Source organism: Meleagris gallopavo, chromosome 5 (assembly GCF_905368555.1).
Source record: "Meleagris gallopavo chromosome 5, MGAL_WU_HG_1.1, whole genome shotgun sequence".
NCBI classification, from domain to species: domain Eukaryota; kingdom Metazoa; phylum Chordata; class Aves; order Galliformes; family Phasianidae; genus Meleagris; species Meleagris gallopavo.
In genome coordinates, this window is record NC_139408.1 from 44,102,776 (window position 1) to 44,127,193 (window position 24,418).

At 37.0% G+C, this 24,418-nt stretch overlaps 1 protein-coding gene across 1 annotated transcript in view; it reads right to left on the reverse strand.

The window, feature by feature from the left end:
* Positions 1-6,015: 6,015 nt before the first annotated feature.
* PPP4R3A (protein phosphatase 4 regulatory subunit 3A) overlaps positions 6,016-24,418 on the reverse strand; it is a 38,918-nt gene continuing 20,515 nt past the window's right edge. The window contains exons 5-15 of the mRNA XM_010711833.2: positions 16,250-16,327; positions 16,034-16,150; positions 15,409-15,525; positions 14,334-14,465; positions 14,140-14,242; positions 12,907-13,065; positions 11,405-11,574; positions 10,265-10,407; positions 8,880-9,070; positions 8,156-8,382; positions 6,016-6,910 (exon numbers count right to left, since the gene is read on the reverse strand). Coding sequence (XP_010710135.1) covers positions 6,797-6,910; positions 8,156-8,382; positions 8,880-9,070; positions 10,265-10,407; positions 11,405-11,574; positions 12,907-13,065; positions 14,140-14,242; positions 14,334-14,465; positions 15,409-15,525; positions 16,034-16,150; positions 16,250-16,327 — 1,551 coding nt within the window. The 3' untranslated portion in view covers positions 6,016-6,796. The remainder of the gene's footprint in view (positions 6,911-8,155; positions 8,383-8,879; positions 9,071-10,264; positions 10,408-11,404; positions 11,575-12,906; positions 13,066-14,139; positions 14,243-14,333; positions 14,466-15,408; positions 15,526-16,033; positions 16,151-16,249; positions 16,328-24,418) is intronic.

Genomic DNA, 24,418 nt, shown 5'->3' on the forward strand with positions numbered 1-24,418 from the left:
CCAATATTCCGTTCCATTTTGTTGCCGTCTGACAGATGGCAGCAGAGGGACACTGACAAGCAGGAGCAAATACTTCACTAGCAGCTTTGGAAAGCAGGCAGGTTGGCTAGAGCTGAGAAGTAAACTCACGTGCAAGGAATACTTTAGGGAAGAAACGTCAGCAAAGCCCAAGGGCAGGTAGATGACAGCAGGACTGGGTTCACCATCTGAGATCCTAGCAGGAGAGGGAACAACACTGGGAAATTTGTGCCATGCAAACAAAGCCCTTCCTTACTACAAAATTATGTGAATTAGATATTTTAATCAGGAAAAGTGAACATATTAAAGGACTGGAGTTCAGCTCCTAGAGGCTCCGGTCCAGCCAATCACTGCTGTCAGGCACCTCACTCTGCAGGAAAGAAGTCTGATTTTTGGATGTCCAAATAGAGTCTGTTTTATTCACCAAACTGACTGAGAGTTCTGCTATCTGAAGTGTGAGAGCTGCGGTCATTCTCACCTTGCAGTGCAGAGCATCTATATGGGCTTGATGACAACCAAAATCTCATACCACTGCCTGTCTGACACACCAAACATCTTTGTACTTGGTTCCAAAGGAGTGTGTGCTCTAAGGTGAAATTGTGCCTCTTTCTTCAGAGAGCGCTAATAGTGAGCCATATGAACAGCAAGAACAAATGTTTACATCTTCCTTTTTTCTGACTACAGGTAATCTAGTCCTTTAAATGGGTTCAAGATTTATTTCCATGTTGAGGATAAGCCCATGCATGCTAATACATTGAAATGGCTTTAACCAGCAGTAATTTCTTTAATAAGAATCACAGCTTTCAGCTCTTTGGGCTAATCTGCAAACCCTCTATAGCAGCAGCAGAGAAAGTTCCTTTGGCTTGGGGGGAACTGGGGAGGCTGGTAGGAGCTGCAGGAAGGAAAGAAGCTTGTTTCAAGGTAAAATGATCTGAAGTAACAGTTTTCAGATATGTAAAAGAGGAAGCAGATTGGAAATATTTTTCAGTTTCCCCCACATGTTCTCTGTTGTTAGCAGAGACTTTCATGGATCAGTTCATTAGGAGCTGCTTCCACTTACCCCCATGTCTCCTGAGTGGAGAAATGAAACACACATTCCTGATCACAGCTTCCTTCAGGGATCCTTATTTACTCAGCATCAATACAATGACAGAGCAAACACACCTAACATGTTCCTGACTTTACCAGAAGGTGGATGACTGTCCTGCACCCTCTGATGTAGCAGCATCAATCTCCCACCTGAATGCTATCAGGCGGCCACTCAACATCAACAGGTTTAAAATAAGCTTTAGTAAGGTATGCATAGATTAAAACCAAATTTCTAAAACTTCAGTCAATAAAACATACTCCTGAAATATAACAGAAAGGACTAAGCTCACCTTAGATCTCATGAGCATAGCAGAAGGGCTCCAGGATGCACATACTTCCAGAAGCAATGCTAGTAGAGATGAACTCACTACTGAGTGCTTCTGAGCTCCTTTGGGTGGACAGAGCAGATACAACATCTTTGTACATGTCATTTAGGGTTGTTTGCAAGCAGAGTACCAAAATCCACATTATTCAGATCAAATCACCCCAAGTCCATACGTAAAGAGATTCACAGTTTGTGAGCATAATTCCACCTTGATGCCAAATAATTTCCAGGTCTGAACCCAAATCAGAGTTGTTTGCATAGAGCCGTTTCAGAAAAATCCTGTGAGTGACCAGCACACAGTGACACTTTTGGCATAGCTCTGAGACCACTGCACATCAGCAGCTAGTGCAGTTATTCCCTAGTAGCACTCAACATGCATGTTTTTCATAGTGCCCACTGGATTGTATTGTTTTCACATTATTCATAAGTACTCTTGGCTTGCAGAAGACTGCATGTCCCCTCTCCTTTTTAAAAACTCTTTTTCTCAGCAATTTTATTTCACCTTTAAACAGTTTTATTAATTTCAATTTATATATTAAAAAAAAAAAAAAAGAATTTATGCTCCAGTAAATATGACTGCAAATAGAGATATCTCAAATCAAGACACAAAGTCACCAGATAGCCAGCCACCTACAAAAACATAGCAAGTTAGGTCTTCCTTGCGTAACTAACAGACCTTACGTTGTGGCTATAGTTGAGGTAAGGCACTGCAAATGCTTTAAACATTTTGCTGTTCAGCAGCACATCCACATGCCCTGCCTCCTGTCTGGACTGAAGCACAACCTCAATGTGGCTGTGTCTTCTGGATTCCAGAAAGAGAAAGCAGCAAGAACAAATGCAGAACATTCATGTAGATAACTTACCTTTAAAAACTTCAGTTGCTGGTAACTTCTTACTCAGTTTTACATTTATGTTGTCGGTGAGTCGAAGCAGAAACCCATCTGTCCTCCTGCTTTCTGACCTCAAGCCAGTGGACCTGTGGAACTACTCTAGCATAGACAACACTGCTCCAGGATGCCTCTGCGGCCGTGAAATGGTTGATAAATGGAGGGCTGAATGTCCATGGTCGCTTTACTGATGCTAAGAAACATAATTTAGCGAGGGAAACAAAGTAACTTCTGTTGGGTGGAAGGGAATCTAAATTCCTGATGGAACTGCAGGAGCAGCGTAACTCTTACCAGCCAGTTCTCTAACTAAAGTTTCTGAAATCTGTGGAGTTTGCAGAAACACAGGCAGCAATTATTTAGGCAGTTTAACCCTTGGTCTGTTAAAAGGATTGGACCAACATGACAATCAATTCCACAAAAACATGACTTTTCCTTTAGGTGGGCTGTGGGAGACAGACAGGCTGATGTTGGCTACCAGGTGGGTATAATACAGACAGGTATGTTTTATAGGTAACTTACTGTGAGACATTCCAGCTTTCAGATCCTTCCAATCTCATGATATAGGAGATCTGTCTTCTGGCATTGGACACTGTTACCTGAGAACAGCTCTCCTCTGTGTACAGCAGAAAAAAATCTAGAAATCTTGGAATTACTTCCATTAGTGTAAAGGTATGCTTCATTGGGGAACCAGGTACTCTGTATTTGAAATTCATGAGAAACTTCTGCAGCCTCAAGGGAAGTATCTGGTACAACAAACTTAGAGGAAGAAGCTGAAACAGGTTATCTCCGTGACTCAGCATGACTCAATTTGATCACCATTAGGAAAAAATTAATAGAAGAACCACATTGGAACAGCATCTATCCCAGGAACACAGCAAGCTGGATCCACAAGCAGTGAACTCTGCTGGAAGTCATTCAAGTGGCCTTGGCGAGTAGGTTTATCCACAGATGTTTCTTCTAGAGAACTGAAGGAGCTGGAAAGCTTTGTGGTCAGTAGTCATTCATTTTGTAGGGATGTGGCTTTCAAGGTGAAGATGCTGAGAACGCCTTTTGTCTGGTATCCCAGTAAACCTAGGCTCAAAGCTGGTAAGCATACATGAGAACAATTGGCACCAATTCAGACACAGAAAAGACACTGTTCCGTCTTCAGTCTAGGACAGCTAAGGAAGGAATGTAAGAGCACAAGGGTGGCCTGTTGCCAAGTGTAGCTGTCAGGAAGTGGCATAAAACTCATCTTTACAAATACATCAGATAAAGTTTCCAGGTTCAAGTACTATATCACGTACAATATAAACATAAATGTGTATATACTTGAAGTTATATAGCAGCCCTTATTGTTCAGGGACGCACAAACACAAACTCTTCAATATATTAAGTACATGTGAGTTTCTGGTTACCTTACAAAAGACATACATTCTTAACTATTTCATACAATTCTTTTTGAGAAGCTTTGAGTATAATATTCCTTCCTCTCCATCTCATTTGTGTTTAAAGTACCTAATGATTTATCCTGCAAAATAAATGTAAAATACTCCATATAATACTTTGGGTTTATCCTGTAAACCATACCATGGTTATGGTTAAAATGCACTTAAGATGACCGAGCCACTTTTAATACAACAAGGCTTTCTTGCAATGTGGGCAAATGGCATTAAGAATAAAAAGCACTGACCGAGGAAGGGAGAGAAAGAGGGAGAGTTCTAGAATGAAACCTTGTCTCATAACATCATTTCTCATTCCCCTCCTAACTCATATCCACTTTTTTTTTTTTTAATGTCCATTGCTTCTTCCAATCCCATTATTTCTGTTTTCTGAAATAATCTCTAGATTTTCATAAACAAAAAAGTGAAAGTCACGGAGCAAGAGCACACCCACTGCTGCCCCCAGCTCACTCGCTTCCCAACTACTTACATCTTCCATGAGTGTCACGTAAGTGTAGACATGTCCTGCCAGGCTGCAAGCACCAGGTAACTGGAACAACTAACTGTCCAACTATGAGTTAGACAGTATTACCAGATATGCAGCTATGTATTTTACCAGTACTTCAGAGCTTCATAAAAATAAAACGTTCAGAAATACTTCTATTATTCTTTTGACTATGACCAGTAATTTACCAACTGTACTTCTACTAAATAAAGTGATTGAAGTCCAAAATCCAAGATCCCTATAAATACTATAGAAGTGCCTTACATATTAAGAGATGCAGCATCATACAACACAAGATGAAGCACTGAAAAACTGAAGGAACATAAAAAAATAAAATAAAATAAAAAAAAAATCAACAAAATCAGTTCCTTTATCATTACTATTCATAAGAATGACTTCCTGGGCCTAAAAGACGTGAAGATGACTATAGGGACAAAAATGTGGAGCATAATGCTCAAGTGAAGTCTAACAAATTGGGAAGGATTAAAATTCACACTAATTAGAAAAACCTGCAAATTCCAGATTTCCCTGTTACTATTTCTGCTCTGACACCAAAGTTGCAAAAATGATATTTCAGATTATTAAGACATCATAGGCACCCTTATACTGCAGCAGATTGTACTTAGTCTTTTAGTGACCAATTTTGCTGAGAACTGCCCTGGCACATTCCAAACTCACTGCAAAAACTTGACCTTTGGGTGTGATTTAATACGAACTTTCTGAGGAAAAGATGGCTAATTATTTTTCCCTGATGCATACTTCCATTTAAATCTGAAATTACTAACGTACACTAATAAAGTTTCAGCAGAAAAGGTTTGGCATTATAGTTAGCACAGACTCTTTCATGCAACACTCAATTTTCAAGAACAAATTGCTAACCTGAGATTTTGAGTGTTGTCAACTATTATCCAGCTTTGGACTTCAGTTTCTCTTACTTCTACTTGTACCTCATACATTAATGCCTGTAACATCCTGATTTTTGCAACACTATGCTTTGATTGTTGAGAAGTAAATCAATGCTTGAAAATATATAAGAAGGGTTCTGTTGTTTGCTGGGGAACTGAATAAGCTCTCATTTATGGAAGCACTGCCATCCAATCAAAGCCATCTGTAAAAACGATAGACACAAACACTTAGCTTCATTTACTAATTAATATAATTTAGATTTTGGAATAAGGGGAAAAAACGTAGTCACTGAGTTAAATCCAAAGTTTAATTGCTGTATTTTAATCAAGTATTATAATAAATTTCAAAAGATGGTATCCTTGTAAAGCATTTATTTTGCAACCATCTTTGATTCACTAAAACTGGTATTTCAAAGGAAGTCAGAATATTAAAAAAAAAAAAAACAAAAAACCACTAATGCCATTTTCCTTCAGCTTTAATTCTTCTTTTTTTTTATTTTTGTTAAGTCAAATAAGTCATTAAATTGGTATTCCTAAATCATCCATTTTCCATTTTGATGAGTTAGTCTACCATCATTGTTAAGAAATTTCAAAGTCTCTTTGGAATACTAATTTCATGTTTATAGTTATCTATTTTTTTACTCCATCCTATTTTCCCTGAATTTTTTTGCAAGACAGTTGCTGATGTAAAATTTAATATAAAATATTTAGTCACAAAATAGTATTGCTTTTATGCACACTGTGGTAAGATTAAGGATTTTTTTTTTTTCCAATAAAAACTATACCATCTTCCGTAAAATCCTAAACATATGTGATGCAGAACAAAATTACACAGGGTGAAACAGGTACCAGCACAACAGTGAGATTATATTACATCAAAAAATTTTAATGGTCCCAAATATATACTCAACAACTAAGCATACACTCAGGGGGTCAAAAAAATTATGACACAAAAGTGACCACATCTAGAATTCCACTCAATCTTTAATCAGAAAGGGACAAACAAATCCCCCACCTCAAAAAAAAAAAAAAAAAAAAAAAAAAAAAAAAAATCTGCAGTTTAAAGGGCAAAGGGAACAGATTTAAAAAAAAAAAAAAAAAAAAAAAAAAAAAAGAGGAAACTTTATATTCAGCCCTCCCCCACAGAGGTTTTTAAAACCTGTTGTAGCTTGACTAAAATGTTCAGAATGTACGATTTTCAAAGGCAGGTCTCTTTTATACAAAGAAACTGCTGGCATTCTTAACTAGCGAAGAATTATGGCAAAAATCGCCTTTTCTTCAGAAGTCTCATGTATGGTCCAAGAAAGCATATTCTGATTGTAGCAACTGACCAGCCAATCCAGAGTTCCACTAACAAAACTCCTGCCCTGTTGGCTTTTTTGTTTTTGTTTTCCATTTCCTTCCCTGAGAAAAGGGCAACACGTGGTCCAAGCTGGAGAGCTCAAAGGCGTAAGTCTTTCCCCTAAATGAAGTATTTCCCCTTCTTCTGCTCCTTTCAATTGGCACTTGATTGGCAGAAATCCGTTTGTATAGGTTGGTCTGTGTTACACACAGTAATTCACAAAAGATTGCTGCTTTGTTGTGGGTTTGTTTTCTATGGAAAAAATATCCTTCCTCCAAATGGTAGCGTTCTTCAGCAGTTGCCATTATGATGACTCAAGCTTTGCTTTCTTTGACAAAGGTAAAGTTTCCTCCTTATCTTCATCTTCATCATCCTCTTCATCATCATCAGGATAATCTACAAGCCCTACGAGGCCTCCCTAGAAAGAGAGACGCAGCTACGTTAATTAAGAAAATATTTCTATTAGAAAATGATTTTTGCACAACATATTGCCGTAAGGACACTGACTCATCAGGTCCTGGATAAAATCAAGCCGAACAAAAAGTCTGAATGAAGATTATATTATCTGAAAAATACTTAAATGATTCAAATGAATCCAAAATGGGGTTTTAACAATCCCACTGGATAGAGATATAACAGAAAGAAAATTCAAAAATTTACTTTGGTTTGCTAAATATACACCACAGCTCAGTCTGTAAAAGTGCAGATTTCTTCCACCAAGCATAGCTGACTGCAGCAACAAGCAATCTGGAAGCACTTCAGAAATAAATACAGAACACCCTTCGGTTTGAATTTCCAATTGGGACATTTTTATAGCACAGCCTGTCTTCATAAAAGCTAGTTTAAATGTTCAGTAATTAAATTTAAATTCTCTTGTACTGCAAATAACCACAAATCCAGGATTAGGCAGTTTTAGACCCACAAAGAAGTGCCACCGTCTTCAAAAATTATAACTACTATATGTCACAGTTTCTGAAGCTCAACAAGAACTTTACTATGATGACAGTTGCTGGTTCTTTACTTAAGGATCATGTTATTTACACAGATGATGGGCATTTAAAATTGAAAATTTCAGCCAACTGTCTGTACCGAAATGCACACATTAAATTGTGCATCTATTAAACTGCACACATTTTGTACCATCACGTGTAGCATAACACTGAACATACAAGAGGATCAAATAACTACTGAAAAACTTAATTTCAACGTTTCTAGTTTGTGAATGCAGTACCTTTATAAACAATACACGTTAGATTGAAAAAAAAAAAAAAAAGGAATTCATCTTTGAATTTATTAATGTTTTTTCAGGGCACTGCATATTCAGTGTAACCTGAACATTTTTTATTCTATCACCACTGAAAATTTGAAGCTAATACTGTATGTATATATTTCATATGTAAAGACTGCATTCCATACTTAAAGAATTATACCATATGAGAGGCATGGTATAAAAATTACGTGAGCGTTTGGGCATAAATAGAGCTTATGTTTTTCTTTTTATATATAACAGATCTGGAAAATGCTAAACATTAGACAGAAAGCATGCACAAACCACACACTCTATCACTGCTTGTATGTCAAAATTCCCACCAACTTCAGAAACTTGCTAAAGAAAATTCCAAGTCTACAACAATGAAGTCAGACTATTTCTGTTGAAAATTACCTTTGTTGTAATAGCTGCCATCTGAGATGTGCTTTTAGAAACAGACCCTGGAGACCCAGGGGATCCTGGAGATCCGGGAGAACCTGGGGATCCAGGCAGATTACTTGCAGATGACTGACTGGTAAGGTTAGATTTTGTCCCGCTGGAAAAGGAAAGCTTGAAACTTGGGCTCTGACGACCTGAAAGGTTAGTTTTCAGAAGAACTTCCTTTTCTTCGCTCTCTTTTACTGCAGAGAAAACATGAAAACAAAAACCAACGCAACATTATTGAACAAAACATTTAATGACAAATCATTTTACTGCGTGGGAAAGTGCTTTACGCACTACTTGATAAGAAGAGCGCTAATAGATTTTCTTCCTACTACTATACTACATCTAGCTCCTGTTGTCACTGGCCAGGAATGAACACTTACTTATTCTACCGACATCACAAGGAACATGGAAAATGTTGAATAACAAACCTGAATAGAACTTGGGAAAGCCTGACTATCAGCCAAGATCATCATTTAGATGCTTTAAGAAATAAGCACTCTTTTGCATCATTTTGCTTTTACACATAATAAAACTTATTTTAAAGTGATTGTTCAACAGCTCAGTGTCACAATTTCTAAATCTGTGACCTTCAATTAAAAAAAAAAAAAAAGCTAAACTGCATTACAGCTACAGAATACAAATACAAATTACGTTTTCTGTTTAGGCCTACAGCATTCTTCTCCTCACTTACATTTTTTCCTCTCCATGAATTTACTTATAGGGTCCATAATATCTTCGTCATTTTTAGTTTTGTCAGAAGGGGGCACCACTGCCTCTCCATCTTCCATATCATCTTCATCAGTATTAAACCACATTTCCTCCTCATCCTCCAGGGTTCTTGCATCCCTCCTGTATCTGTGGTTTCTCAAAATGGAGCGCATGCTGCAGAACAGTAAGTTTTAAAAACTTTGATTCAACAATCAGCTCATATTAATAACAAAACTTCTAGTTGACATTTACATGGATGCAAATACCGTAGTCATTATCTTTAGTACAGCAAATCATTTGCAAATGTGCAACTTTATTTGTATTTTCAATGCAAATAACATTAAAAACATTTCTTCTGAAGCATTAAATAAACTACAGCTCTGATAACAGCATGTTCAGACTAAATGTAGAAAATTCTGTAGTTTACTAACAGCACAATTAGATGTTATTTCAAATCAGTGCATCTTAGGTGTTGCATTCAGACTTCTTGTAGTAATTTGCAGTGGTAAATGTAAGGCTGTAAAAAGAAGTTTAGAAACTATAGACGTTTTCCTCATTGTACTTAATATAACCCATCAGTATTTAAGGTCAAATATATTAAAAAAAACAGGTATGTTAAAAAGACAGTCATCCCTTCCTGCTGCATCCACGATTTTTGTTTGCTATCAGTATTTTCTATTTTTAAGGGCCTTGGATACAAAATGCTACTTTTATCTCTCCTTTGATTATTTATTCTTAAGCACTTTGCTCCAACATCCTTTTCCCTAGGAGAGGCAGCAGGATGCTAAAACTATTTAAAAAAAATAAGTCTAGTTTTGAATAAGTAGTTTGCCAATGTTATAAACTGGATCTGTAAGATGTACAGCATTTTAAACTGCATTTATATTAGAATTTTGCTCCTACTGGAAAACTGTTACTTAAGTGGCAGTTTTCCACATACTTCTGTGGCACATGTTAATGTCAATTTTGGCCTCCTTACTGATTTGCAATTTCACTTCTGTTTATTTCATTTAGGACATGGACTGTGGCAAGGCTTGCAAAGCCACATATAAGATGTAGGAATACGATAAAAGCTGAGCCTTGCTATGTTATAAATGTATGTATTTATTGAAGCTGAAATGGATAAAAAGCATTATTTCTTCCCAGGAAGAAAAGGGAGGGAATGTGACTTTCTTCAGCAAATATGTTAACTTAAAGTTGATCAAGAGTTTGAAGCAGTACGTCTGGAAATCACACTACTAATCCACTAAATTCAACAACAGATGAGATACAATCAAGTTGAAATTATTTACTCTTTCTGCTATCACAGAAAAATCCATCATTATTCCCAAAACAGAATTTACAGTAAAATAATTTAGAGCCTGTTACCTATCAAGTTTTGGATTATCTTGTCTTTCCCTTTGCTGCTCAAATCGTAGTTTCAGTCCTTTGAATGTCTGCACATAATCTACATCTTCCAGTGCTTTCCAATAATTTTCAATCACGTGAGCTGTTAAAGATTTTATATCTTCCTATAGAATGGAACAAACATAAAGTGACTTATTTTGCTTCAAGTGAATTTATTTCTTAATGTAATATAAAAAGCAATGGTGATATTATTTTTTAAATATCCAATAGAAAACAGAATTAATAGCGTATGCAAAAATGACCTTATGCAAAAACCACACTATAGATAATCATTTAGAGCTTCAAGGATACAATTAGGTGTAAGAATAGTAATCTTCTAAGAATATGTGCTTCAAAATACATGAACAGAATCTAAAACGCCAGTAGAAAACGATTCCAAAACCAACTCTGATAAGTATTTGTATATTGATAGATTAACTATTATCTGTTGTGATTACTAAATTCAAAAAACAAACAAACAAACACATATGCTTACAATACTTAGCTCTCATACTGTTCCTTTTCTGCAATTAAACAACTTAGGCAAAAACAAATGTTTGTGTATTTATTTAGGATGAGAACAAGGAAGATACTTTTCATGAAAAGCAAGCATCAGGCTTTTTTCTTTGTGGCCACACCATGCCAGTCCAGCTCCTCTACAAAAAAAACCTGCTAACTTTGTTTGCTATTTCAATTGAACGTTGTGCTTTCTTTACTCAAGGGGGTGGTGAGGCTTTGGCAGAGGCTGTCCTGAGAAGCTGTGGGTGCCCCATCCCTGGAGGCATTTAAGGCCAGGTTGGATGGGACCCTGATCTGGTGGGTGGCAATCCTGCCCTCGACAGAGGTTGGAACTAGATGAATGTCCCTTCCAACCTCAGCCATTGTATGATTCTGTAAATACACTGAGTACCAAGTGAATTTAATTTTCACATCATCATACCATCTGAACATAAGAAAGAATAAATACATTAACACTGAAAACACTGAAGACAGCTCATTTAGTTGTCATTCAGTTGTCATGTGGGCATATCACACCACAACATGACAGCATAATATATGCACAAACAAAAAGTCTGCTTGAGCTAGAAGGTGAAGCAAACAGTAATTATCTTCAGCACTCACCACTCTGATAAACTCAAACATCTCTATTATGGCAGAGTTCATCAAATTGTAACGGGAACCATTATTCAGAAATGCTTTGACCACAGGTTCAAACAAAAAACTTTTCATTATGTAGCGGTTGTAGAATTCATCCTTTAGTCCAATTATTTTTCTCTTGAAACGAAGGGCACCTGAGATGGAAATGTTATAATTAAAAGCTATGCTTTAAACAGTAATGCATTCAAAAGAAAAAAATATATATCCAGAAAACAGTAACAGGGAAATTTGCAATGTCAACATTTATAACAGGAATACTGTAACATTAAGAGGAATGTTATAATATTAACAGGAATATAATATTACTCATATCATGAAGATCAAGAAACATATTCAGATATTCTCTGCTTAGTCTTGACCATACTGCTGAACATCTCTTGTCTGTTTTATCATAAAGAAATCCTCCACTGTGATTCTGCAGGACAAACCACCTCTGTTCACTGAAGAAATAATATATTACCGTTTAACTACGTCACTACTAACACAGAAGTATGACTTTGATTTCAGGAATGTCTTACAGTAAAGATAAAATTTTCTCAGTGAAAATAAAAGATGTGGGAAATTTGCTTATCCTGGCTATCATTCAGATATAAGTTTGATTGTATTTAAGTAAATCCTGTTCAGTTAAGACACAAACTATCCAATTTTAAAATTGGTAAAAGACATTGTTACACAAATAATAAAGCACAGACTTAATTGGCATTCATTGTAAAGCTTCTGAAATTCTAAAGCATGGACAAGTACCTGAATACACATGCATAAATACAAGTAAAAGGATCATCCTGCTATAAGGCAGTACACATTCTGATTAGCAACCAGGTGTAGCTGAAACAAAATTATTGAAAGGCTTCAAATCAAAAATTTGGGGCTACTCCTCAAATTTTGATTTGAACTGCTCAGGTGATTCTGTTACACACTGAAAAGGTACTTCTCAATGTATGGCACTCTCTCTCAAACAAAACAAAACATAACAAAAAAACTAACATCAACTATGTGCACAATTGAATAAATGAATCTTGGAAAATTTCTTTCGTACACACAACTTTGCTATTACTATGCTGAACATAGTCAGGAATCTACTAGCATGTGAAGAGCACTACTGAACATACTGCTTAAAGCAGCCATGTAACTGTATCTTTAAGTATCTCTGCTTATTTCTACTCAAAATCCATCAAAACTCAACAGCTCTCTTAGGATACTTGGATATTTTATAATGATTTCAGATCAGATCTACATTAAGATTTAGCAAAATCCTTGTGCTTTTTAGGAAAGACCTCTATGAATGCAAAATTATTTACTAATTCTGATATCTGTAAATCTGTGTAAGAAACACAGAGAAAACAGCAGAACTTCTATGTTCAGTAACAAACTGTCTCATCTGTGAAAAGTTTTCTTCCAGAAGAATGAAGATTCGCAGCAATTCACATTCACAAAATACTAGTTTATTCTTCAGTATCTGAACTTACACAAAGCCAAGAAAGCATGCTTTGAGGCCATGAGAACAAGCACCCTTCGCAGGATATCTTTGTTGATGATGTAGTTCTTTATGTGGTAAGTATGATGTTCTACGCAGAAAGTTAGCAATTCCAGTATTAATGCCAAGAGTTGGGCTGTCTGAAAATCATCTATAACAAAACCAAACAAAACCAATTAAGTAGGATGTTACCTTCAGAAATCTACTTCAAATATCCAACACAGTCTGGTAAACACATACAAGTTCCTATATTTTCCCACAAATGCCTCAGGGAATATGATGGAAGGTATATTTAGTCTTTAAAATAGAAATTGAACTAGCCTATAATGGACTGGATATTTTCCATTTGTACAGTTCTGGCAGGAAGCCCTCTTAAAAGTAGCATGGAAGAAAAAGAGCCTCTTTTAACATTTCTAGGACGCAGTCACAACAGTGTATTAAAAAAAGTAACTCACATTCTGTTTTTAAATAGACAGAAACAATAAATTTAACACATTAGATTCAATCATTTTTAAAAGGCAATACTACTTTTTAGGAATATCGCTAGATTACTGGCCACTGTAGAACGCAAGCATTTTAAGTAGTAAAAAAATCTCACTTCAAAACCATCTGGAGGCAAGCTAAGATCCAACAGATCAATTAAACTAATTCCTTGGAAATTTATACAGTTAATTAAGAAGTTTAGAGAACATGTCTTTTTAATTTATGTACATCCTTTCACATTCATTTTGGATGTGCTTTAATATTAAAAAAACATTACTGCTGCTAGCAGCCAGTAAGAACAGTCACTTTATTACTCTCATGATTGTCTTACTATGATGTAGAACCAACATCCTTACTTTCTGCAAAGTATTGTGGCACAAATGTTCTCTGCAGCACTTTTGGACCCTCTCTGGTAATCTCTGACTTTAAAAAAACATTGACATCTTTTCAAGTCTATGTCATAGAACAGTCCCACGAGTCACTCAAAATAATAAAAATGTTTAAATATTTTGCTGAAGTTTAAGCACATGCAGTTCACTTATTAAACAGGATCCTTTGCTGAATTTTATACTTACAAATTATTCGAAAGAATAGTTAGCTTGCAAATATACTTTAAATGATATATCATAGTCTCAGGTACTCTTATAAGATAAAATATATCCTTTGACATTTACTGTGTTCTAAACATCAAGCATCTAAATTCAACAGCCCTTGATGTATCCAACATCCAGAGCAACATTACCTTTGCTAGGCTTGTCCTCTGTAGTATTGGCCAATAAGGGGGCTGTCAGAACATGCATACAGTGCTTGTAGAAGAAACCCAAGAACTCTGTCTTTTCTGTTTTCTACAGGATTAAAATAAAAAAAAATAAAAAATTATGTATGTAACATACCACCAACATCCAACTGCAATTTTATTTGAAGGTATTTACTTACATTGGCAGTGGCAAGCATATTTTCTGGATCAACTAAGGTACGAAGCAAACCCATTAGTAGCACTGCCCCTCCAAGTTCTGGATCTGTGTCACAAATCATGTGTTCTATTATGAGGTTAATGAGTAGTATATCCTAACAAGAAAAAGAAAGAAACAAAAACAAATCTAAAAAACAGTTCTAATGCTTCTCCCCTCCAAAAAGAAAAACGCTAGGAGAAACAAGTTAACTTTGTATTCCAGTGACACATTTTGGGCAGTTGCTCCATAGCAAGAAGGCAAGCAGCGAAGAATCTTTCAAAGCAACTAAAAATGATTCTGAAGTTAAGAATCTTTAGAATTCACTCTGAAGGGAAGTTCCAAAAATAACGAAGTAGGACAGATAATTAACAGTCTGAAAATTCAACTCATTTTTGGAAGTGTTTTCAGAGTTCACAAGTTTAAATTTTAATACGTACTAGTATTCCATTTCTACAAACACACAACTCTAAATTTTGCTGTGCTATGAAACTTGATGGAATAATTTTCACCTCAAAATAATCCCTTTGTGTACTTGCAGAAAACCAGAACAACATATAAGAACAGAAAATAATATTTATATTTATCAAACTCTATGCTAAAGTTGTTCAGTCTCTGCTGTCCCTCACAGGAGAGGACAGTCATCCAACACAAGTGGCTGGAACCAACACCCATATTTCTGGCATCTTGGCTGCATTTCAGCAGTTAAGGTCCCAGCTACCCCATTTTTTCTCTTCCGGTACAGAAGGAACAGCATGAGCAGCAGGCTGTTCCTCTGCCACGCTTTTGGTGGATTTAAAAAAACGTTCACTATCTCCTCTGTAGAAAGGCAGAATAACATTTTTCTCCACTGAAAACCACTTTGAACTACCTTTTTTACTACTAGCTGTGCACTAGCATTCTTTATTAATCAGTCACCAAGGATCTCCAGGAAACATAAACAAACCTCTGTACAAAAATGTCCCGAAACATTTCTGTTTTAACCAGTTACCAAGGATCTCCAGGAAATGTAAACTTCAATAAAAAACAGAAGCACGCATTTACGGCGACCCTCTACTTACATCATCATTCTGCTGAGCTTCCTGCATGACAAACTCTCGTACCATGGATGGGTTGTATTCAACTAAATATGAGAATATATCTGTGGCTGCACTTCGTACTTGTGCATCATCCATACCCTGGAAGATCAGATATAATCATTTTTTCCTTAAAATAAAGGTTTCAAAAGAATGAAAATCAGAAACCATAAAGCTTTTACTTGTTATTCACAATAAGTCATATCTAACTATTATTAAAACTGTACGCTAAAACTGAATTGACTCTAATCTTTTTCTTGTATATTTGATAGCTACTGGGTAAAATACATTTTACGGTTTCACTGTCCTTTGGTCTACTTCCCTACTTGCTTGCTTACTTATACATCAAGGAGCATGTGAAGATGAGAATGTGAATGAAAAAAAAATACAAAAATATAAGAATGCTTAGGGCACTTATCAATGTCATATTGCAACTGGTTTAAAAGTTTTAGAAAATGATTACAAGGTGCTGAATTTCAAGCTGAGACGAGATAAATGAAAGCAAATGCTTCAGAAAACCACACGACTGGAGTTTGTCACACTTATTTAAAAAACAACAACTCTGGAGATAGAGGAAGTTGTTACCACAAAGAAAACTGAGCTGACTTACCAGTATGACTTCTAGTGCCGGCAGTATGCCCATATTTGATAAGGTTTTGAAAAACGCATCTCTGTTTTGGGGCTGCAGTGTTTGAGAGAATGCACAAAACTCTTTCAGAAAATTTACCTGAAACACAACAGCACCACACTAGTCAGTAATTCAACAAAACAGGTGCGTTTAACACTTTGCAGTGGCTGTTTGTTGTACATTTTAGGGACTTCTTACCAATTCCTGTCTTTTCTCCTCATCTGTGGCTTCATCTGTTAGTTGTGCAAACAAGTCTGTCAGAAATTTTTCATCTTCCTACAAATGCAAAACAATACCATTTGTTTATTTGACAATACCAAAAGCCATCCAAGTGTAATATAAATTTCTTCTAAACCATGCCTCCTGCAGTTAAAAGAGAACACACAGTTGTATACTGTATTTAATCATACCAGCAAGGGTTTTCTAATTCATTTTCCAAACAAATTATTGTATCTGTCTTTCTGTTTTCTCAACCACTACCGTCAGTTTTACTCTCAGTTACGATATACATTACCTTTCAGCTGTCTTCTTTTTGTCTTCTACTGACATCATCATTTTGTCTATGGCTCTCTACCTTCTGCCTTGTCCAATATCCTTTCCCCCAAACCGCACAATAACCTGGCTTCAAATGTTTTTGTATTTGATACGCACAATACTCAGCCCTACACACATACAACTTTGGAATGCTAGAGATTTCTGCAGCAGAACTAAAGCAAAGATGTGATGAAGATTTTTAGCATCAGGAATGAGGTGAGATTCTATCTCCCCACTGTTACGAAAAGGCTAAGTATTGAAAACCAAATCAAAATAGCTGCTCCAGTTACACACACTATTCATTGGGTATTTTGGTTGGCAGCAATCAAAATCCAGTCAATTCAGTTAATTTTAATGCAGTTGATTTAACAGCAGCAAGCATGTTAAAGACCTGTATTGACTGGAAGAAATAGCACTTAGCTCCCCATCAGCTTTACAATCCTAATAACTATAGGATTAATAAAGCAGAAATTAGCCTTCCCATATCCGTTCCCTAATGTTATACAGTAACAGAGAGCACTTGCTTGCAATAGATACCTCTGCATGAGAACCAGAGATTTTTCATAAAGCTGCCAGAATGCTAAGCTGCTTCTTCTGAAGTCAGTAACACCACATGCTGTTTTGTTCGTCCCCAAATCATAGCTCTAGAAACCCAAGTTGCCTTTCTTATGCTTACATATATAAAACTCAGAATCACGGAAGTGCTTCATTTCCCAGGGCATGCCATGCTAGTGCAGCTGTAGTGCCTTCACAAATCAACCCAGGCTCTCCACATGGTACCACATATAAATCCAAAATAGGCTGGCATGAGCTACTACCCTACAGGGCATCTCATCACACTCTGGCAAAACCTAAATTTAGGAAATGCCATGTGTTTTAACTTGCTTTGATGCTGTGCTTTTCTTCTAGTGTAACCCAGCAGTACAGTGACAATAAAAAAATAATGATTTCAGAACATAATTTCAGGTGCTAATGCTGAGACTGCTTCAAAAACCAAACAAAAAGGGATGAGAAAGGCAGGCCTCACTTGAAGTTTTTTGAAATTCCCTCTATATATATATATATCTATTATATTAATATAATCAATACTATTATATTCCCTCTATATATATAAATATATTCTATTCTAATATTTAACTAATTAGACATTACGGCTAACGTAATTAGCTTACAGTAGAGGCATTAGTTATTTACACAAATCAAAAAATAACAAAAAACAGGGCATACAACCATTTCTTTTGAGGAACATGCAAGTTCTCCACAATTAGCAGTACATTTAAAAACACTGCTATTTTGAGGTGATGTAAAACCAATCACATCTATCAAAAGTATCAACAAGATGCTTGCTTATCCCCAGCTGGACAGTGGAATCCCCATTTCCATTCTTACTGTGAAAGAAAACCTTCGCCTCTTCCATAAAATTTGGAAGTACATTCAAGTTAATACCACAAAAATCTCTCAGAACAATCACTGGGAGGGGGGAATTTGGCATTTAGATACGTCAGAGCCATGATGAGCATGCTTCTACAGAAAAAAAGAAAGTACAGAGTATTAACCTAAGTATCAAATGACTTGTTTTGAGGCGGAATGTGAAAGGAGGAAGAGACTCATGACAAGTTCCCCAGTCCCAGCAGGCAGATCCCAGCAGGTGGAATCAGGCTGAAGCCCCAACACAGTTCTGAGTCCCACCTCGTGCCATGGCCACCCGCAGCAGGAGGCAGCCCTTGCACCCTGTGCCCGGCCTCGCAAGCAGCTGCGACTTGCCCAGGGCAATTCTGAACACTGGGAATTAAGGAAGCCTTCACTGCTGACACGGTGTTTTGGGAACAATTTGCAGTTCAGTATGCAATCCTTTTTCAACTCTCCACAAATATACAATAATACTGGCTTTTACAACTCTATTTTAAACACAGTAACAGAACATTTCATAGAATCACAGAACGGCCTGGGTTGAAAAGCACCACAACGATCACCTAGTTTCAACTCTCCCGCCATGTGCAGGGTCGCCAACCACCAGACCAGGCTGCCCAGAGCCAAATCCAGCCTGGCCTTGAATGCCTCCAGGGATGGGGCATCCACAACCTCCTTGGGCAACCTGTTCCAGTGTGTTACCACACTCTGTGTGAAGAACTTCCTCCTAATATCTAACCTAAACCTCCCCTGTCTCAGTTTAAGACCATTCCCACTTGTCCTATTGCTATCCATCCTTGTAAACAGCCGTTCCCTGCCCTGTTTATATGCTCCCTTCAAGTACTGGAAGGCCACAATGAGGTCTCCCTGGAGCCTTCTCCAAGCTAAACAAGCCCAGTTCCCTCAACCCTTCCCATAGTGTTATCTTTCTCCCTCCCAAATTCCATTAAATACGTTGTATTTTTAAATGAATACCGTTATCTGAAATCCGAGGGTCTCACTGCAACTCTGATCTTGTTAAATTCATTGGAATGAAGATGGAACTGAGTGACTCAAGATGTCCCACCTTTATATAGCCAGTACACAGTAAGTGGTGGGTACTCCAAGAAAACAAAAACAACCCATTACAAACTTTGTGGTAACGTTTGAGCCCTGAAATGCGTTTAGATGCAGCCTCATTCCAGATGCTTAATGAATGGTAGACACGTCCTTACTGATGGGAAACAAATCCCTCACACTTTTAGAAGACTTGTGAACACAAGGAACATTCAAAACACGCGATTCTTGAGCTGTAAGATTACTGATGAGAATACTGTAAGTTACACTTGTGAGTGACCCAACACAACCTAAGGAAAAGCACAATATGAAAGCAGAGTTCATATTTTAGAAGTTACAAAGAACCAACCCCAAATGCTAGAATTACACAAGTGTGTATTTTTTCTTATTTTCATTTTTTCCATTTCCATTTTTCGGAAAAATCCTTCATAAAATATATCTGTGAAGTAAACACAGAGCAAATGCATAAATCTTTGCAGTATTTGGCCTCTTAGCAGACAAATATCAAATCTATTAGGATATATATCAGAAGCTGTGGAAGCCATCAGTGTTTTCCAAGTAGACTAAAGCTACAAAAGATAGCTTGCATGGTAATTACAATCTAGCTGTATTTTTCCCCACGCACATAAATTATTACATATGCAATACTTAAACCATCCATATGCCAGACATTAAGAATATTCACTTATGCTTCTGCAGGATCTGAGCAGATGCTCCTAGGATTCTGTATGCTTCATGAAGACAAATTAAGCCAGGTCATATATCCAGTCAGTCATTTCTGAGTTTCAAAAAGAAGAAAACCTTCAGATGAAGGAAGATCACACATGCTCAAAAGAGCATTATGGGTATTTGTGAATAAACTTTCAAAGAAATACTTTCCTCCCAAAGGTCACTTAAAAAAAGCATTAACTATAAATTATAGTATGAAGTACAGTTAATTTTCAGTTATCAGACACTTCATGCATGAGATTACACAAATTAAAAACTACTCCTTTCTCAAAACATAGAACAATACAAATATACAAGAAACTGAGCAAAACCTAAGCTGAAAAAGGAGTATAATTTCCATCCCATTTCCCATCTCCATATTCATTTTCAGTATTTCAGCCTAGAAAGTGTAAGTTTCATAAAATACTACCAGCAAACAGAAAATTACAGTTTCCAATGTACACTCCCTTCCTGCAACCACACCAGAAGACTTCAGTATAAAATGTTCCAATCTCCTTTATCTCATGCTGTCTTCCCACACATGCCTTCACTCGCTATCAAAGGGCTATTTCTGCTCAAGACAACATGTTGAAATGGATGCAGAAGCCACCCAACCACCTCTGGAGTTTCTGCACAGATCAACAATCGTTTTCTTCAATGATGTTGTAATCATTCACATGCACCAAAGGCAAACTTCTTCCCTTGAGTCATTTCCCACAGTAGATGGCATTCTTTCACACTTTACTGCAAGAAAAATTTTGCTGAGAAGTACATCTCCAGAGTTATTCTTGAGAAGTTGCAGTTAACTGCTGTAAAACAGCTGACCTGTAGATGTTCCCATCCTCACACATTTGGGCCAAACTGCTGACATGCACTGACACCACTCTTCCTCCCAACCACCCACAGACAATTCATTTACATCCCCAGGGTTCTGCTGAGAGAAGGCTACTCTCTGTAAAAACGCTGTTACTATATGCCAGCTTATTACCATAGACATCTATTAAGACATAGAGATACACCTAAATGTTTTCAATCCTTTAGTTAATGAAAAGGGTGTGGGACTGTCAGTAATGTCATTTCTGTAATTACAGAAGCTGATTTACCAGTAATGCCATGTGATCGCTGTTCTGCTAGGCACATGAATTATTTTAATAGATATCAAATCTTCCCTTTACACTCCCCAGTCTCCTAAAAATAAAAGACCGCAGAGTCTGAATAACCATGAAGTGAGCCTACCAACAGTCTGTACTCTGGAAATTAAAAACACCACAGGATCTTGCTGGGAAAGAGAACACGCCATTGAGAAAGGGGGGGAGAGAATGGAAGGAAATAGTGTTTGCTCACTCTATGGCGCAGTTTTGCAAGTTTTTGTTGTTTTTTTTTTTAAAGGACTAGTTAATAAAACAAAGGGAAAGGAACTGGTGACCTCCAGTACGAACATTAGTATGTATTTTTAAAACTGCAAAAGAGCGTCATATAAAGTAAGAAACACCACTTACCTGCCCCACCCCCACTCTTAACACTTGGTGAGCTCCATGTTTCAGCAAAGCTCCTTGGTGGCTATGACATCAAGACTAGAACAGGCTGGACCCCAAGCACTGAGAGCATATTAGGAGGGGCTGCAATTGGAAAAAAACGTTATATACCTCTTTCATATCTTCTGTATCATAAAACCTGTAACTGTGTAAGTCTCTACAGCAGCTAATTCTGAAGACTGGAAATGCTGGTATCACGGGTTTATCATTACGACCAACAAGTGACATCCTGACAAAGTTACTTGAAATGATGGATATTAAGATAATTACATCACAAATAAACTAACCTCTATTTCTACAAAAAGCCCACTAGGGTGTTTTTGTAATGATTATGGCAAAACTAACTTTAATGAAGGAGGAATACAGTTTGTAAACCTAAGTACTAAAGGTGACCAATTCTGTTCTTAGTTTCACCACAGGATGTGCAAAAGTTTTTTACCACAGAAAGCAAAAGGAAGCAAGTGTCTTCACAGAATTAACAAATTATAGTTGAAAAGCTGACCTTAAATGGAGTCCTATTTGGACATCAAATGCCTTAAGTAGAACACTGATAAATTTTGAGTAAAATCAACTGGCCTGTCAAAAAGCACAGGGCACAACCCGCACCACCTCCTTCAAATTTCTTGTCACCTTTCTGTAAACAAGGTATGCTTGAGTATACTTGAGTTACCACGCAGACTGATGCAAAAGAGGCTCTTTCAGAGCTTATCTTTTCATGGTGGAAGTAATTGTTTTCCTTTTCCCTTCCTTCAGAGAAATGAACAGAACACAAAGCAATCCAGTCGCATACACAGGAGTGGCAGCATGGCACAGGCTATCAATTGCTCATGGAGAAGAGTTTACTTCTAATCTGAGACATAAAACTTATTGATGACATCTCCTCTGTCACAATCTCAGTCCTGAACAGCCAATTTAAAGTCAACAGCAGAAGCACACCAACCTTGTATGACACATCAACTAAGTAAGGACTTGAGACTCATCTGCATCTCCCAGTAAACCATCACAACGCATTTCAGAAACATTTCAAATAATCACGAGTTACAAAATAAACATGTCTTTATGTACATACATATGGTTAGTGAGCACTGGGATGTCCCAAGATGTAAAACTGTAAATGCCAGGAACACCAGTGGCCAGAGAGTAGACAAAGAAAACTTTACATCTTTCATTAGTTAAGGCCCTCATCGAAGTATTGTGATATTGTCAGCTACAGACGTACACATTAAACCACACACTAAAAGAAGAAATACTTTAAAAATTAGTTACAGAAGCTAAATGAATAAAAGCAGTCTTTTAATTCTTATCTCAGAGTAGTATTTATCTATTATGCTATTTATAAAGAAATGAGAAGGACCAATATACATTTCTATATAGGGACTGTGGGGGATGAAGGAAAGGGAGAAAGACAAAAGTGCAACTCAACACGCTGCTCTATAAATAAATGAATAAATAAATGCCAGGTAACAGATTTAAACCATGGCTTACAGCTACACTACAAGTATGTAAAAAAAAACAATCAAGTTTTTTAATCTCTTAGAAATATAATGTTCTTATAATTTGTGATATCCTCTTTTAATTCCCTCAACAATAAGAATTATCAGCAACATTTCTGTCAAACAGATTCTTATTTATATACTACAGAGATCTCTCTCAATGTTTTAAGAGGTGTATTACAGAAGGACCAGGAAATACAATATACCATGGGTGTATTTTATGCCTTGTGTGGTACCACTCAGGCTCCTACAAGCTGTAGAAAGCACCTGAACAACCTGAAATATTTATCTTACTTTTGAAGTTGTGCAATGCCAATTTTTCTGCTCTACTACAAAGGGTATGTACTTCATTCTCAGATAACAGTAAACGATAAGGTTCAGAAATTCGCAGTGACACAACAAATCAAAATCAGACTGAACCACTACTCCATCTATAAACTGCAACTGACAAGTTTTGCAACCACACTGTATCTTTGTATTTTAACCCAAGCTTACCCTCCACGTTTCAAACTAAGACAGATTTTAAGAGAAAAAAACAACAGATCAGTCACTATATCAAGTTACCTTCAGTTTTTCCCAGTAAGCATGCCCCTTCTTATTCTACAGCATCAGGTCCCTTTCCTAGCTCCCTGTTTCCCTTTCAACATTCCAAAGCCAGCAGCAGCCACTGACATGAAGACACCCAGAATAATCACTCTCCTCCTCCAGCATCATCCTCAGCACTTTGCTTTTAGCAATTCTTGCAAGGAGATAAAGGTATTACAGAGACACTAGTCACACTGGATACTCAGGTGGAAATATCTTAACTTTTTCACCTTTTTCAGCACTTTCAATGTCAGGTTTGGATGCCTTCGCAAACCAGCAACCGTAAGATGACAGAGGCTCTCTGAGTGTTTTAGCCAGGTGAATGTTGTGGTTTTGTTCATCAAGGTCACACGTACAGATATGAAGAAGCCTAGTAATAGTCAATATGCCCTAGGTGCTCTACCTCCACCAAATGACAGTGCTTCCACAAGGCATGTGCCTCAGCTGCCAGGCCTGGGTACATGCCCTGTGTATCTGGCTGCCTACCAAATACTCCATGGGTGGACATGACAGATTCAGGCTCACACAACTGGGTTAAATGAGATCAGCATTCTGATTACTAAGTGTGGTGGTTGGAAAGGCAGAGGGACTAGTTTTGACACCGATTTGCAACACGAGCTTTCAAATGTATTCTGCACTTTTTTCTTGTATTTTTCAGGAAATTAAACAGTGTGCACAACGAGATTCAACCGAAGATTAAAATGATTCACTTAATCAGCAGCATCGAGCATTTTGTCCATTGCTCCAGATCAGAAAGCCCCTACAAAGAATTTTTGTTCTTTAAAAATTAGGAGAAATATGATAGTGATAACTAATCTGTTATAATACAATGTCAAAATACATGAGCTGCAATAATTTATGGAGTTTTCTGAAAATTCTAGGAAGCTCCCAGTAGAAAGATGTACCACCTATTCACAAGTGAGAAATTTCATGTGTTGGAGCAGAATCCTTCAGATGCGTAGGTAAGAAATCTAAAGCATTGGTTACACATAATCTCTTCGTACTTGCAGTAACACATCATGAAAAACTTGTAATTTCATGCAGTC